We start from the raw sequence: 17,579 nt of genomic DNA, 5'->3' as shown, positions 1-17,579 counted from the left end.
TTAGCCTAGTCCCCATTTTGCATGTCTTTGGACTGTGGGAGGAAGCCAGAGTACCCGGAGAGAACCCACACTGTTTAACTCTACTAAGAATGAATAGATATTTAGATCTATCTGACGAATCACTACACTATCAATCATTGTGTCAACTGACTAATCAATGGCTTAAGAAACATTATGGCTGAAACTTGACACTGATTTCTTCATAACTACCTGATTGTGTCTTCAAACAATAATCAGGTAGTTTGAAGCCATACTAGCCTAGCCTATAGTTTCACACCCCATCCATCAACCACTGAGCCATGGTGTTGAATCAGAAATTACAGTCAGTAGCTGTAGGTACATAGTGAAAATTGATGGTTTTCTTAAATGATCAGCACAGTCTTGTTAGTTAATAATGGCCAAGGGTCAAGGTCGTCAACAGCTGCAATGAAGACCTATGTATTTAGATAAGATCTTGAAGAGTCATTGGCCACGGAAACCCATTTTCCAAAGTGCACCTTCCAGTCATTATGTTCAGATTTTTTTCCACATGCATCTCGTTGGACCTCTCTTCTGCACAGCAAGCAAACACTTGGAAAAAAAAAAAAACATTAGAATGCATTCAAGTTGGGAAAACCACATGGCACCCCGGAATGAGGCAGAAAGCTATCCTTGAAAAGCTGTTTCTCGTAGAAGTCTGCCACAGTAATTTATGCACATTATGGGAGTTCCATGTTTCCAAAATTGTTCCGTGGCAGCCAGCCAGTGTCCTGGTTTAAACCCTGCTCCGTGTGGAACTGTGAGAGGGTGAAACTCCACTGTGGCGGTTTTTAAGAGGAAAATTTCTACAGTATCTCGTTAGGACTGACTCAACACTTGGCCAGTTGTGGACTGTTCCACCACATCTGGTAGACCTTAATCTCAGAACGTTTAGAGAGGGGGTTTTGGTAGCACTTTACTTTAGGTGGTACTCACAAGGAATTGGGTGTCATACACATCTAACATCTAACATCTAAGTTCATGATAATTATCTGGCTTGATACAGTACAGACTGTAAAAAAGAAAAGGGAAAATCTCCATCATATGACTGATTATTGGTAGAACATTAAAGCTGCTGTTATCAAGATTTTTTTATAACAAATCAAATATGTGTAATGTGAAAGGACTTGATCATATTGCATGATCTTCATCAGAAGATGGAGTGAGCCCAATTGTCAACGATCTTGAGAAATTAGAATTATGGCGGAGCTTAAAACTTAACTATAGCCATAACATAAAGGAGCTTTTTGTGTTGCTATTGCTACATAGCTAACATTAGCATTAACAGCTGTTTACTTACCAGTCTAGAAGAAGCGTTGTGAGTTCAGCATCAAACTTCATTCCTTTAATCACCAACAGCTGTCTCCAGAGGTGGAAACAAACACCAATGTTAACTCTGAGACTGTCCTCCTGTGAAAAACGAGCCCATAGTTCATCTGTGCAGCGGGTTATTATGACCCATAGTTAGGTTTTGTTGCTAGGCAACATCTAGTGGTCGTAGTAATGATGACAGGAGCAAAGGGGAAAGTGCAGTGACGTAGTATAGAGAGAGACAAAGTCCACGTCAGGAGGAGGTTGTGGTGGATGGATGAATATGACACAGGAGAGCGGTGTTCGATTCCCGTGTGAAACCAGCAGTTTATGTTGATTGTTTTATTCATGACTGTTCGACAAAGTTAACCACGTTATTATTGTAACCATGACAACAAAGATCATCTAATGTTGAGGAAGTACTTACTTTAACGCAAATCACCATCTTTTCCTGAACCTAATCAAGTCATGACAGTTATTATAGTATCCACGGTGACGATTTATACACTGTTCTCGGTACAGTTGCATGTTATTATGGTAACCAAGACAACTGAGGTCCAGTATGCATGCCACTAGTTGTTAACTCTTGTCTCTATCATTTTTTTTTTCTACTGAAGTTAGCATGCTAACAAGCTAACCCTGGCTTGTCACTTTCCCATAGCAACTCACTGCAACTGCTCAGAGGGCGTATTATAACCTCTTGTATTATAAAGCCGAAGCTCATGTCAAACACCTGCTCCCAGCAAAAAAAACATGTTTGATGGCAGAGAATGTGTTATTTAAAGTTCATTAGGCTATACTGTGACACATCCATGTGTCTTTAGTTTGCAGTCACTTCTGTAGCAGTAAGTGCCAGGTTAGATATACTGGAGCTTTCAGAAATCTCCAAGTTTCCCAATAGTTATTACAGCCTGGATGTTGATGTGAAAGCGGGTACTAATAATTACAATAACTCCAATATGATATAAGGCACAAGCCACCATACTTTTATCATTCTTATTTATACATGAAGGCCAGTGATCTCCCTCACATAATTCCTATTCTAACCCCCCAACTTTGAACCTGAGTTGAAGTCTAGTCAGACAGGATGTCTGAAAACGCGTATGTGGGTGTGTATAGGATCTTAAATGTTATCTCATAACCTAAAGACTCTGCCCACCCTATGAGGTGTTTTCACTTATCCTGTCTGATTTACAACCTTCTCAGGCTGAAGGTGGGTGGAACTTAAATGGGAATTAAGGTATGGTCACATACCTGCAAAAGGATGTGATGTCATGACTCTAATGTGGGCAATAGTTAGGCTAAATATTGACCAGAGCAAGAACAAACTGTAACTTTAACCTGTAAAAGAATGTAGTTAAGTGTGATAACATATAGGTAATATATTGATGAAACATAAGAGAATAATAAATGATCTATTTCCTGAAATCAATAAAAATGTATAAATATATAATTAAATATAATATGCATATAAACATCAATGACATAACAGTGTCTGTGATAAATAGTCAATGTGTGTGTGTGTGTGTGTGTGTGTGTCCCGTTGTGTCACGTGTCTATTTTAAATCCCTTTGATGTATGAATATATCCAGTGTTGATGACCTGTTCCAGTTGAGTCACCATGTCATTACGAATAATCCTGGATCAACCGCATGAAACTGACAGAACTTTTAAAACAAGCTTCCGGTTGGACTTTTCAAAATAAAACCACGATGACAAATCTATCAGCCCGACTTTGTACTATGAAAAGCGGCACCGTGACCCATTAATAATATAACACAATCCAAATACATTGGTATCATTATCATCTTTAGAGTCACTACTGAAAAAGTACAAGTTGTCCGTCAAGCAAAGACACAGTGCTTTAATTTTGAAGTCGTTTCTTGTCAGTTGTATTTTCGGCCGACTGTGTCTAACTTGATGCGCTACCCTGGACCACAGCAGCCAGCATCCAGGAGGGTCTGACAGGCCGGAGAGAGCCGCCTTGCTGCAGCGAACACAGGTGAGGAAATGGATATTTTTAAAAAAATGTTTCATGTGAAATGTTGAAGGTTGTCATTTAAATGTTTTAGACTCAGTGTCAGTGAGGGGTTATGAACCAAAGTGTAGTAGATATTACACGTTTGGGCTGTCACGACAGTGATAACGAGACACCGACGAAGGCGCCTCACGTTCACAAATAATTTTTTTCTTAACAATGCTAAATTTTGATGTTAGTAACGTTCGTCATGTGAAGCGAGTTGTTCTCGTTATAAATATCAGGCCACTATAGCGTTATAAGATATTACTACTACTACTCTAAGCGAGTCAACCTAACACATTTTCTGGTACTGGGCCTTTAACGCGCCCAATGTTTGCGTATAACAGGAAAAAAACATTAGCGTTTATTGCTGAACGGTGAATCATTAATAAAGATGGACAGAATCAGTGTCCGGGCGGAGGTGACAGATGGTCACACAGAACTGCAGGCCGGACTCCTGCAGCATCATGGCGTCCTTGAGCAGTGAAGGGCAGAGATGCAGAGGAGGGATGCTGCGACGTCAGCGATGCTCTGCTCTTCCTGCTGGAGCCGTTGAGACGTTTTCTTATAATACAGAACTGATTTTATAGTATTAACTTGAAATGCTATTATAAAAGCATTTGCATTTGCATCCTTGTTTATTTAGTTAGTTTATATATGTAGTCACTATTTTTCGTTATTGTGTTTTTTCATCATTCTCTGATGTAGATATTTCTTTATTTTGTCTTGTTAAATGACGTGTGTGACTGACTGTTTCTACATTCATATAATTAAATTAAAATAAATTAATAAGTAAAGGCTTGCATTTTTGATCAATAAGCGCCATTCCCTTCTGTAGCTTAAGCATTTTACAGGAGCCCACATATGGACAATCAATGGATATTAAACTTAAGCCTATGTATCTTGGTTATTACAATATTTCTGTTATACAGATACATCAGGGCTGGATCAACCTGTTCCAGGCTTGTCCTATTGGACAGTTGATTAGAGCTAAATTTGATTAAACTAAGGCGACAACTAGTGATTATTTCCATTATTGATTGATAAAGTAAATTATTCTGGAGCCTTAGAATTTTTGATTTTTTCCTTGATAAATGTCAGAATTCTTCTCAGTTCATTTTTACTTCATAGACTAACAGAGTAATCAACTGAACAGAAACAGAAATAATAAAAATAGACACTGTGTTGACTCACATCTACATGACAGGGTATCAACATGAGGTTAAAATAGAGGATTTGCCTTTACCAGCTGACTTAACATTGTACTTTAATGCACATTTCCAACAAATCTGTAATTAATTAAATCACAAACAAATTGTGAGAGAGTAAACATGGGGGTTTAAGCCCTGGGCAGGCCTGGGGTACCGGCAATGTTGTCTACAAGTGTGAAGATTTGCTGCTGCTCTTTGTCATATTAACAATAACAGTTAACTCTGGGTTTTGCTCTGTTAATGGAAGATTTAAAGGCATCAGATGCGCCATGCACCGCTGAGGAATAACATTTTTATAGACAAAAATTATTAATCGATTATCAAGAAAGTCACTGGCAGGTTGGTAATTTAGCGTTTACCACAATACAACACTATATAGTACAGTGTAGCATAACATAACAGTGTGGCATGCTCTTTGTTTTCTGTTGTGTTGTACTAAACTGCACAGTATAGTTTAGTAAAGTACAGTAGTACATTAGAGTAAGGTAATAGCATACAATGCAAAACAGTGTTATATTATAATACAGTATATTGTTCTGATTGATATGAAATGTTTACATCAGTTCACCTACAGAACAGCAGGTCTTGTATGTGCTTTGACATTTCCTTCAGAAATCTTGAAGTCTAATAGTTCATATTTCCTCCTGTCCAGTCCTGCAGTGTCTTTATTCTAGCTGAGGAGGAGTGAGGTGATCATCATGGGAGAACTGTTCAGGAGTGAGGAGATGACCCTGGCCCAGCTCTTTCTCCAGTCTGAGGCAGCCTACTGCTGCGTCAGCGAGCTGGGAGAACTGGGCATGGTCCAGTTCAGAGATGTAAGTACAAAAGTTCTCAAGTACAGTTGTAGAAACAGACAGATTAATCTCACTCATTAGATTATAGTTTGTGAAAATAATGAGAGGTCAGAGATGATGAGTGGTGTCCTGTATTTTACTGACATTTGACTACACACACTTACTGTACAGGTGATAATTAATATATAGATATATAGATATTTTCAATTCACTTCCTGGATATCAGTCACTTTGAGTTGTAGCCAAACACTATAATAATTATTGTGTCAAAATATCTTTCTCTTGTGTCTTTCCTCTCGCAGCTGAACCCAGACGTAAATGTGTTTCAGCGCAAGTTTGTGAATGAAGTGAGGAGATGTGAGGAGATGGACAGGAAACTGAGTAAGTAATGAGACAAATTAACATCAGGCCCAGACAAAGGCGCAGTGTGGCTCCTATCTGGGACTCAGTCCAGGTTCAGTTTCTGATCCCTTGTTGCTCCTTTCAGATGAAGACCACATACAGTCAATGTAATTCAGATGTTTCTCTTTTTGTGTTTGTGTTTCATCTTTTCTGGAGAAATATGGGAATTTTTTCAAACATGATGTTCTCTGCTGTATAGGGTTTGTTGAAAAAGAGATCAAGAAGGCCAACATCCCAACTGTGGACACTGGAGAAAATCCAGAGGTGCCGTTTCCCAGGGACATGATCGATCTAGAGGTAATCAATCATCAGGCCATTCAGAAGTTAGAATGCCAATCCATGTTTGTGATGCCTGTCAAAATGGTCATATTCACAGCCAGTCTATAACAGTGGGTGTGTGTGATTTGTGATTGGCAGGCCACCTTTGAAAAGCTAGAGAATGAACTGAAGGAAATCAACACCAACCAGGAGGCCCTGAAGAAGAACTTCCTGGAGCTGACAGAGCTCAAACACATCCTCCGTCGAACACAGCAGTTCTTTGATGAGGTTTGTGTGTTTCACCCTTTCAGACACACACACACACACACACACACACACACATAGACACTCACATCAGCACCCACCCATCCCATCTACACCATCAGTGAAGATAGTTTATTGAAAGTCTTATGTGTCAGTTTTATTCCAGAGTGTAATACCACAGAGCAGTGTATGTAACAGTGTATGCTTTAAAGGTCCATATAGTATAAAGGTAGATGTCCATGTGTTGTTTGATAATAAAGCAGGTTTAGTAAATTAAAACTTTCTGTGACAGATGGAGGATCCCAACCTGCTGGAGGAGTCATCAGCTCTGATGGAGGGCAGTGAGGGGGGGCGTGGTGCCCCGCTCAGACTGGGGTAAAGCATATTGTCTGATAAACACACTTCTATTCTTTTGTCAATTGGTAAAATAATCACATGTATCACATGAATATGAGCTGTATTTTGAAACTGCTGTAATTAGTAAACGTGTAAAAATGTTTATCACAAGATGTTTATTAATCAAGTGGCAGACTGAATTGAAAAATTGGTCAAATTTACTCGACAAGTTTATTGTCCTTCAGCAGATGAATCCAGTCAGACAATCAGTTAAACAGCATCTTTCATCAGACAGATGACATAATCACATAAAAACTCATTTAACATTGTTGTAATGTCAAAATTAAATTATTTTTCCAGTCGGCATACCAATTGGCAGCATACCAATTGTCACCATAGGTACTATAATAACAGTCATGGCTTGGTTAGGTTTAGGAAAAGATGGTGATTTGGGTTAAAATAAGTACTTCCTCAACATTAGACAAAGTTTGTTGTCATGGTTCCAAGAGCAACAAAACAAAAAAGGGATTAACTTTGTTGAAAGGTCATAGATAATAGAAACAACATAAACTGCTGGTTTCACACGGGAATCGGACACCGCTCTCCTGTTTCACATTCATCCATCCACCACAACCTCCTCCTGACGTGGACTTTGTTTCTCTCTACGTCACCGCACTTTCCCCTTTGCTACTGTCATAATTACTACAACCACTAGATGTTGCCTAGCAACAAAGCATAACTATGGGTTATGCTCACTAAGTTAGTACAGCAGTGTCTCCTCTGAGCTCCTTAATGTTGTGTCTGCACAGGTTTGTGGCTGGAGTGATCAGCAGGGAGAGGATCCCCACCTTCGAGAGGATGCTGTGGAGGGTGTGTCGTGGCAACGTCTTCTTAAGGAAGGCAGAGATCGAGGACCCTCTGGAGGACCCCGCCACGGTCAGCACACAGAATTTTAGGGAATTGGCTAATTGCTAGACATTGGAACCAAATACATAACAGTCACCTATAAATAGGTAGCCTATATAAGTATTTTCTCGTACCTTGTCTTTCCAACAGGGAGACCAAGTCCACAAATCAGTGTTCATCATCTTCTTTCAAGGTGACCAGCTGAAGAACAGGGTGAAGAAGATCTGTGAGGGGTGGGTGTCACATACACTTAATGCTACTGTTAGTTAGTCGTCATTTTAGGTCATTTTAAGTTAGAAGCCAAGAATATGTTTAAGCTGAATGTTGCGCTGCCGTGTTCTCAGTGTAAAGTGCATTTTGAGGCTACATGAAAATGCAAGATAAGGAGAGAAAGAGAAGGAAATTAAAAGGGACAAGGACAAAGTAACATCACTGACATACAGGTTTTACAAATGAGCCCAGAGCTGTTCCTCTGCCTGTCTCCATTCTGTTTATCTGCAAAAGTACAGATCTCACTATGGACAGAAGCTCTGTGATTGACTGCCAAGCTGGAATATTTGGCTTCAGACACATGAAATTAATGGTTCTATTTAGTTATAACTTAATAATGAATCCACACACTCAAACCCATGTTGTACAGGTTATACAGATGCAACAGTCTAAAGACAGATGTAGGACAGTTCTCCACTTTGTTTATTCATGCATTGCAGGGACGTTCCTGGCAGCTGCCTTTCCTCAGTCTGTAATTTAATACAACCCAGCACAGGTGAGCTGTATAACATCAGCAAGCACAACAATGCAGCCAAGCAGACACCTGCACACTCCTCCTGGATGGCTTATTGTTTCAGGCATCCAATCATTTCTTATCACTTTGATGCCGCCTGGCTTGAATGAAGACTTCACATCATCCTTTTTTGTGAATATGATTTATGTTTGGTGAGGTTTGTCCTTCTTCTTTTGTTGCAAAGTCCTTGGCATGTGTGTTATTACTGGCTACATCGCTGTGCTTGATTATTTTATACAGCTCCCCTATGCTTGGTATATATACATATGCCTGAAATGTGAAGTGCTGACCTTCACGTGTTTAGTTATAAGCCATGACATGGGTACTTTGTAGTTGGTATAACAACAAAATGGGTTCATTTAGGGGTTAGGTTAAATTTCGACTAGATTAGATATAGGTTAAAAGTCAGAGCAAGAGAATATGATTCGTATGCCGAGGCATCTCTGTACCGCAATGCTTCATTTATGGAATGTTGTGACACATTTTACCTTTATAAAAAAACATTGCAGCTTCTGTGATTTGGATATTGCACTTGGCCATATTGCGATTTCCATAATATATTTTGATTAATTGCGCAGCCCTAGAATGTTGTATTTTCAGATGAGTAAACACAAGGACGTGTTGCCATCATAGGCATTAGAAAACAATGTGTTTTGTTTGAGAGGTTTGAGCCTGGGAACAGTTCAGGTTGGACGACCAAGCAGAAAACTTTACATATGAGGGTGATATTCATGACATCATGTTATTATATTCATATGAGCTTATATCAACTGGCCTTTTAAAGAACTGCAGGTCATGACACTGTACCAGTGACCTAGCTGTGGTGGTTGTTGCTCAACTCACAGTTATAACAGAAAGCCTGTGTTAGGCTACAAAGTGGGGGAGAATGAATGTGTCAGATACTGTGAGGTGACTCTGTTGGTGGGTTTATGTTTCCAGGTTCCGTGCCTCTCTCTACCCGTGTCCAGAGACCCCACAGGAGAGGAAGGAGATGCTGGCTGGAGTCAACAGCCGCATCGACGACCTCCAGATGGTATGTTTGTCTCTTTACCTCCCATTACTGGCATTATTGCAGCAAACCAAACAAATAGGTGTTACATTAGATGATAGGTCAGAATCACACAAATAAACTGAAAATAAAAATAAAGTAGCAGGGGGGGGGGGTTGACCTTGGAGTGAAGCCTGCTTATTGTATAAGCCACATAACCATTAGCTGTACAGTTCATTTTTTGGATTGAATAATTCTTTCAAAGCATCTTTGTAGTCTTTGTTCCACTGCTGCCCACTAAACAACAAGACATTAATTTAACACAGCAGGATGTCTGCGCTCGGCTTTCCTTGATAAAATTTATTTCCAATCAAATTACAAAAGCCCTCACGGTGTAGATGGCTGTTTTCTCGTGCATTAGTTCTTATCTGTGAAAGACCTTTGTCCTGTCTAGAGTTGTGTTCCCCCAAAGTTTGCCCTTATTAAGCCTGGAAAAAAGCCTCAGCTCTGCTTGAGAGGTCAGCTCCAGCCTGACACGGCCAACCACAGACAATGTGGTACACTCTACTACAATAGAGCATTTTACTCTGAATTATATAGAAAATGGAATTCTGTGCATAAACATGGCCTGAGCCAGTGCAGTGTGACCAGTTCAGCTGCATCATAGTGCAGATAGATTCTAAACATCCAGCTCACACTCTGATCGAGAGGAGGTCCCATGGGTGTAGCCATGTAACTGAAGGATCTGTGGATCACAAGCATTAAAGTACATGCAACCAGTACTAAAGAGGTCAAAGGTCAGTGGCATAGAATGATGACAGAAGATGCAGCAGGCATTGCTGTGTCCTGAGTATGATAAATTAAAGTCTACAGAAGCCCAGAGGGTCCATAGCTGTACTTACTTTTAACGAAGTTTTGATCATGATATAATTATTTTGTGACCTTGGCCCAACCCACATGTCTTCTAGATAAAATACATTGGTGGTTCATATATGATCAGCGGTATGAACTAACTGCGATACAGAGTCAAGGTGTGCTGTCGATGTCACCAAGTTGCACCAAGTAGAGGGCCTTTTTTTCAAACAGGAAATAAAACAACCCCATCCTCATAATAAAACTGTAGCCATACTGTATTCTTATGTGCCAGTTTCCCCAGTTTGAGTGATTTTGATTATGTCCTTTCAAAAAAAAAAAAGGAGGCTGTAGAACACTTCGGCCAAAGACAGTGGACTAATTTAATTATTATTGTTTATTATTTTTTATTAACTATTATTATTATTATTACTCATGATCTACTGGACACATGAATTTCCCCTATTGGATACATCAGCAGATGGAGCTGGAGCTGGCTCAGTAGTCACAGAACAAACGTCTTGTCTCATCAGCCTCTAAACTGTCTTAGAAGTTTGTTTTACTTTTCCAAGTAACACAACTGAGATGTGACAAAAACAATGTGTGCTTATGAGAAAACCAAGCTTACACCAGGATCTCTTACTGTTGTATGTACCTACTGTATGGCTTGATATACAAGTCAGTCTATCTGACATGAAGCTAAAACAGAGCTGGTGCAATACTCTGGTGACTTCTATGGAACATACTTACAGACCAGCAGTCTGTACACCATGATTACCACTGCACCTCACCTCAGGTCGGCCAGTAGAACTGTCAGATTTGGCACCATCCAAACATCCATTGTCAACTGGACAGGATCTAGCATCTGAAACAAATCTGCTCTTATAGGTGCTGAACCAAACAGAGGACCACCGTCAGCGTGTGCTGCAGGCTGCCTCAAAGACCATGCGGGTGTGGTTCATCAAGGTGAGGAAGATGAAGGCCATCTACCACACCCTCAACCTCTGCAACATCGACGTCACCCAGAAGTGTCTGATTGCTGAGGTGTGGTGTCCTGTCTCGGACCTGGACTCCATCCAGTTTGCTCTGCGTAGAGGGACGGTTAGTTTATTTTTAAATCTTTTACATCTTATACTTTTATTTTGGCCGGATTTGATTCCAGCAGCAGTTCATATGGGTCAATGAAGCTTTGTGAAATAACATAATTAAGTTGCTGCTGGAGAATTATGAGTCTCTATTAGAGTTTAGCTGTGTTAAAGTTAAATTTGAAAATAGAAACTATACTGAGGATAAAATAAGATAAACCTTTATTTGCACATTTCTATGGAAACAGCATCTACTGTAAGCCCCAATCCTCTGAGTGGTCGTTGTATTCTGCTTAGAAAATGGAAGCTTCTTAGCTAGCTTAGCTTGCTAACATTAGCACAAGATGTTTCTTTTTGTTCATAGTTTTTTGACACCTGCTGAGTCAGTGGCAGCTCCTGCACGCTGACTGCAGTGTTTGTCCTGCAGTATGAAACAGAATAGATCTAGCTAGCATTAGCTGTCACATATGTGGTGATGGCAAAGGAACAGACTGTTAAGACCCACAGTGAGCTCAGTCTTCATGAGTTCCCCTATGATCCAAATCACAGGAGAACCTAGTGTCTGAGTAACATACAGACTGCTGAGAGTTTAGCACCTGGAAATGTTGTTTTTTGACATCAGGTAACGTTAAGTCATGAAGTCAGTATGACAGACAAGACAGTATGGGCAGTATGTGACTGATATGTGAGGCTTTGTTTGCCAGGAGAGGAGCGGCTCTACAGTGCCATCCATCCTAAACAGGATGCAGACCAAGCAGACCCCACCAACCTTCAACAAGACCAACAAGTTCACATCAGGCTTCCAGAACATCGTTGACGCCTACGGCATTGGGAACTACCGGGAGATTAATCCAGGTTATACAGAAATTCCTTTGTCTCTATCTGAATTCATCACGTCATCATATCAGTGCTTTAACTGTCTACTTTTAATAGTACAGCGACAAGATTCAAAATGCAGTCTTAGTTAGGGACAAAATATGAATATACTTTTTGAAATCTATAAAGGGGCTTCTGTATGAAAATGGATGCACTGTCATCAGTGTTTGTCTCCTTCATACCCGTCATCATGCAAAACTAATTACTGAGTGTCGACGACAGGCTTTCATTAGACACAGGCAAGGGCGTAGGTTTGGGCTCAACATTGGTAGGGACACCGCAACCTCTCCCCTTTCAGCCAATCAAATGCTAGCATGCCTAAATTGGTTGTCTTGGGGACGTAGCCTCTGGAAGGGCACATCGGAACGATCTCATATGACTTCACTCCAAACATAGTACAAACAAGTAAACAGCTGTTTACAATCTAGAAAAAAACACTGTGAGTTCAGCATCAAACTTCTTTCCTTTACTCACCAACAGCTCTCTCCAGAGGTGGAAAATAACATCAATGTTGACTCTTGTCTCTATCACATCTTTTCTTCTACTTTAGTTAGCATGCTAACCAGCTAACCCCGGCCCGTCTCCTCACTTTACGATACTTTACGATGACTCACTGCAGCCTCCAATCTGTCCTGAAGACGTTGCGCTGCTCAGAGACGTACTATGACTTCTTGTACTGTAAACACAATGATGGCTGAAGCTCTTGTCAAGCAACAAAACCACATTCAGCGGCAGAGAAAATAAGATGTATATATTAATATATATATAAAGATATATCACTAGAATAGCTAAATTGACCATGTTACCAACATTATGATAAGATGCAAATGTTTGGTTGACTTGAGAATTTGTGACATTCAGTCTAAATTTGTTGCCAAGGAAAATCTTTTTCTTCCAAACTGGTCAATTCTGAAACACAACTTTTTTTTCTCACCTTCCTCACATCCTCATGTATAATGAACTGTAATCAGAAATGTGTTGCACTAGTCTATTAACTATTATGATTGCGATATGAATTGTTAAACATGTTTAGGTTCGTTAAATTTAACCTGTATAAGCTTAAAATTCAGTTGTATGGCAGAGACTCAGCATATGACTCATGTGTGGGCCTTGTTCTGTGTTGTCTGTTACAGCTCCCTACACCATAATTACTTTCCCCTTCCTGTTTGCGGTGATGTTTGGTGACATGGGTCATGGCGTGCTGATGACCTGTGCTGCCCTCTACCTGGTCATCCGAGAGAGTCGCCTCCTCGCCCAGAAGAGTGACAATGAGGTACAGTGAGACACGTAAACAAGTAATACAGTGATAAAAAGATTCACAGTTTCATACATATATTGGAGATATGGAATATATGAAGCAAGAAGTTTTTGTGTGTCTCTGTAGATGTTCAACATGGTGTTTGCTGGCCGCTACATCATCCTCCTGATGGGGATCTTCTCCATCTACACCGGCATCATTTACAACGACTGCTTCTCCAAGTCTCTGAACATGTTCGGGTCTGGGTGGAGCGTCAGGCCCATGTTTAGCCCCAAAGGAGCCAACTGGTCGTAAGTCAGCCAACTCTCCCTGCACTTATATAGAAGTTAACCTTGTCATATACAGTGTTTTTAAAGAACAGATGAAGTTGAACACAATGCCCGATTTTTAAAATTATCAAAAAATTATCAAAGGGATAGTTCAGCATTAAATTCAGCATAATCATGCAGGAACCTTCTTACAGATCCATTCAGCTACTGTATCACTGACATTCATGTGATTTTATTCATCTCATCTCTGTACTGTTTATGGTTGATTTGTCCCAGATTTGAGACACTTGATGGAAACGCAGTTCTACAGTTAGACCCAGCTGTCCCTGGTGTGTTCAACGGGCCTTATCCACTGGGAATCGACCCGGTAAAACCTGCACACTCACTAAAACAACAAAAATAAATAGCTGGTAGTTATTTCCTCTGGTTAGAACTACAGTGCAAACATTACAGCTGGCATGTAAACATATACTATATTCTTGGGAAGAGACCCATACCAACAATGAATGTGTCCTACTAAATCTAGTGTTATGCCCTTAAACTAATTAACTAAAGTATAAAAGTATACTAAAGTAAAACTGAGGCTTTACAAGTGTTGACCCAATGGGCTTACGTCAGAGTGGCAGAAACGAATAATAACAAATAATCTATTCTAAACTGCTTCCAGCATGTTCATATCAGTGCAGCCTTAGAGAAATAAACAAGAATAAAAAGGAGCAGTCAGGTTTCTCTGGTTGGGTTTCAGACCTCTGAACCTGCTGTGTGGTCTCTGTAGATCTGGAATGTCGCCACCAACAAGCTGACTTTCCTCAACTCATTCAAGATGAAGATGTCTGTGGTCCTGGGCGTCATCCACATGCTGTTTGGAGTGTCTCTCAGTCTCTTCAACCACCTGTAAGTGCTACACTCTGCAAGGCTATTGCTGAATGTTGATACATTAGAGTAATTGATTGCATTCATTAGTAATTAATAGGGTAATTCTATTTATCTGACACAGTGTGATGAAACAATGAGCTGAATTCCGAACTATTACCATATTTTGTTACTGGGACATGATCAGAATGCGACTCTTGGCTGACTCCCGTCACATTCACATGGCAAACCAGGCAAATACTTGTGGTCCCCGAGGAGAAAAGGCTCCCCTAATGGCCCCTCATATTAGCACCTTTTGCAATGACAAATATAAACTCCCTTAAACACACTATGCAGTGCACTGCTGCTGCCCCAAAACCCTCGTAAAGGGGGGACCTGATGATGTCTGCTGTAGCTAGTGTCTACTGATTGCCTGTATATGAGGTATTTAGGAAACATCTGTAAATTGTAGCCTCTACCGATTGTCTGCATGTGAGGCGTTTAGGGGACACATGTAAATTGTAGCCTCTACTGACAGTCTGCATGTGAGGCATTCAGGAGACATGTGTAAATTGTAACATCTGACAATAGTCTGGATCGCCACTGCCTGCTGGTTAATGATATTTCCATTTTGCATTGCAAAATCAGCAGAGTAAAACTATTCAGCAAATGCCAGACTTCATCAGCAACAAGTAGAGTTATTGTCTGTGTTGGTAACTGACGTCACTGCACCCCAGGTACTTCAAGAAGCCACTGAACATCTTCCTGGGCTTCATCCCAGAGATCGTCTTCATGTCTAGCCTGTTTGGCTACCTCGTTCTGTTGGTCTTCTACAAGTGGACGGCTTATGACGCCTTCACCTCCAAGGATGCTCCCAGCCTGCTCATCCACTTCATCAACATGTGTCTCTTCAACTACAATGACCCCACCAACAAGCCCCTCTACAGGGGACAGGTGCTCCCTTCCTCCTCCTCCCCTCTGCCTCTCCCAGCTTCCTGCCCCTCCCTCTTGCACTAACATAGCTGAGCACCAGTAGAGAGGTGCTCATAGTGAACAAACACACAATAATAATTACATATACTTTATTTTCTAGAATCTTACTTTCTTCCAGAGAGGTCAGAGATCAGTCTTTCAAACTACTGTAGTACACTTTAATCTGCTCGTCAGATCTTCAGGGCAGTCATAAAGTATTAGAACAGTGATATGGTAGTGATATGTAGTTAGTGTTGATTTGCTCCTCTTGTTGGAATTGAAAATCAAAACCACTAGAAACATCCAAGCAGAAAAGTCTGTTCTCCTTTCAACAGCTTGAGTTAGTGTTGGCGTAGAGGTAATCATGACTTCCATGTGCCTTCAGACTCAAAGATGAAACAAAATCAGCTGTGTGGTTTTCCTGAACCAGCACCATTCAAGATTCAGGCCTGACCAGGATGTTTGGGGGGTTAGCGTTCTTCTGATCACTGCTGCACATCGCCAACACCTTGTTAACTTCTCTCTGTTTGAATCTGTAGATGGGGATCCAGGTTTTGTTGGTGCTGATTGCCCTTGCATGTGTACCCTGTATGCTGATTGTGAAAACTATGGTGCTTCGGCGTCAGCACCTGTGGAAAAAGCACCTGGTATGTGGATCTGACCCCGCCTATAACCTTACTGCCACCTTTGATGAATAACAAATATAACCTTTGATATAACCTTTTTTTTTCACTCCTATTCTGCCATTCATTGCATTGTGTAACGTGGTTGGTTGTGTTGCCATGAAAAATGCTTAAAGCCTGCCTTAGAAATGCTGTTATTTTGGTGGGAAATTTGTAAGAAATACTTGACAGACTAAGGGCACCCTAACAGTGTATTTTACTCTTTTGTTCTCCCCGTATATTTATATATATCCAACAGATATTTATTACCTGAATTTTACCACAATACATGCATGAGATGCAGCGGCCTCGAGCTCTGGTTGCTCTCACTGGTTGTGTTAAACCTCATCAAAATAAAGGCCATTTAAATGGAGTTAGGGTCAATTCGCTGTTGAATGATATTTATAGCTTTGTAAAATTTATATTGATAACTGGCAGTTGTAGATGGATCGCCAGTCAGTGTTTATTGATTTTTCTAATATTAGTTAACCGTATTTGCAGAAATTACTACTAAAAGACAAGATTAGATCGCACTTACTAGTGCAACAGGTCAAGCAGCTAAATCGACATCTGAAGATGAAATATTATACATGAAAATTATTGAATAGTACTTTGCATTACAACAGTAGTTGGTTTATCCATTCATCCATCTTTCAGGTGATCATTTATCTGTTATTTGTTGATGAAATTGTCAACAAATACATTTACTTTTTGTTTTCAAGAGTTACTTTTTATTTTGTTTATTCTCCTTTTTTCATTGTGTAAAAGAAAGGTCATCAATAATTTTCTTTGACAAAATGAAGACTGGTGCCATAGCTCAAAGATCACGAGTTGAAGCACTGTTTTTCAAAATGGCTAGTTTACCTTAGCTGACAACTTTCTAGAACGGTAGAAGCAATATTTTATCACTCTCTGATTGTTGAATGTTAGCATTTTTCATGAGGCAGCAGTTTTTGTCTTCACCTGTCTTCCTGTCAGTGTCTACATAATTTGAACAACTTGAATGGCAAACATTAATGTTGATGTTGATTAATACTTTATTTCAATGCAGTATTAATGTATTAAATGATCAAAATTAGCTATTTATTATGATTTCCAGGTCCAGATTAGTCACCAGAACTAGCTAACCTGCTGACAAGCACATAAAAACAGACCGGTACTACAGAACCAGACTAGATCAGGATGTAGCTGGTAGCTCAGTAAACCACCAGGACATTTTTATTTTAGTCACTTTAAACTACAGCTGTCGTAATATCAGATTTTCACTACACAATTATCATGGCCAGAACAATTCACTGTAAAGATATTAAAACTTAAAAGAAAATTTGAAGAAAAAAAAACAGAAAGAGAGGAAGAAAGAGGAAAGAGAGTCTATTACTATAACTGTGCAAAAGCACACAAAAAGAACAATTACACTTGTATGGATTAACACAATACCAATATTTAATTTCTTAAATATGA

General features: G+C 40.0%; 1 protein-coding gene across 2 annotated transcripts in view; it reads left to right on the top strand.

The window, feature by feature from the left end:
- Positions 1-3,242: 3,242 nt before the first annotated feature.
- Positions 3,243-17,579, top strand: part of atp6v0a1b (ATPase H+ transporting V0 subunit a1b) — a 32,580-nt gene continuing 18,243 nt past the window's right edge. For both annotated transcript variants that reach the window (XM_023418901.2, XM_023418900.2), the window contains exons 1-17: positions 3,243-3,331; positions 5,213-5,375; positions 5,657-5,735; positions 5,956-6,053; positions 6,174-6,302; positions 6,571-6,653; positions 7,424-7,550; positions 7,671-7,753; positions 9,244-9,337; positions 11,033-11,245; positions 11,934-12,084; positions 13,239-13,378; positions 13,490-13,653; positions 13,909-13,999; positions 14,408-14,526; positions 15,222-15,438; positions 15,996-16,103. In XM_023418901.2, coding sequence (XP_023274669.1) covers positions 5,259-5,375; positions 5,657-5,735; positions 5,956-6,053; positions 6,174-6,302; positions 6,571-6,653; positions 7,424-7,550; positions 7,671-7,753; positions 9,244-9,337; positions 11,033-11,245; positions 11,934-12,084; positions 13,239-13,378; positions 13,490-13,653; positions 13,909-13,999; positions 14,408-14,526; positions 15,222-15,438; positions 15,996-16,103 — 2,013 coding nt within the window. In that variant the 5' untranslated portion in view covers positions 3,243-3,331; positions 5,213-5,258. The remainder of the gene's footprint in view (positions 3,332-5,212; positions 5,376-5,656; positions 5,736-5,955; positions 6,054-6,173; positions 6,303-6,570; positions 6,654-7,423; positions 7,551-7,670; positions 7,754-9,243; positions 9,338-11,032; positions 11,246-11,933; positions 12,085-13,238; positions 13,379-13,489; positions 13,654-13,908; positions 14,000-14,407; positions 14,527-15,221; positions 15,439-15,995; positions 16,104-17,579) is intronic.

The sequence above is a fragment of the Seriola lalandi genome, unplaced genomic scaffold (genome assembly GCF_002814215.2).
Source record: "Seriola lalandi dorsalis isolate HSWRI2012SDOR001 ecotype SW California unplaced genomic scaffold, Sedor1 jcf7180002054585, whole genome shotgun sequence".
NCBI classification, from domain to species: Eukaryota; Metazoa; Chordata; class Actinopteri; order Carangiformes; family Carangidae; genus Seriola; species Seriola lalandi.
Note: the sequence above shows the minus strand (reverse complement) of the source record. Positions and strands in the feature narration are given on the sequence as shown.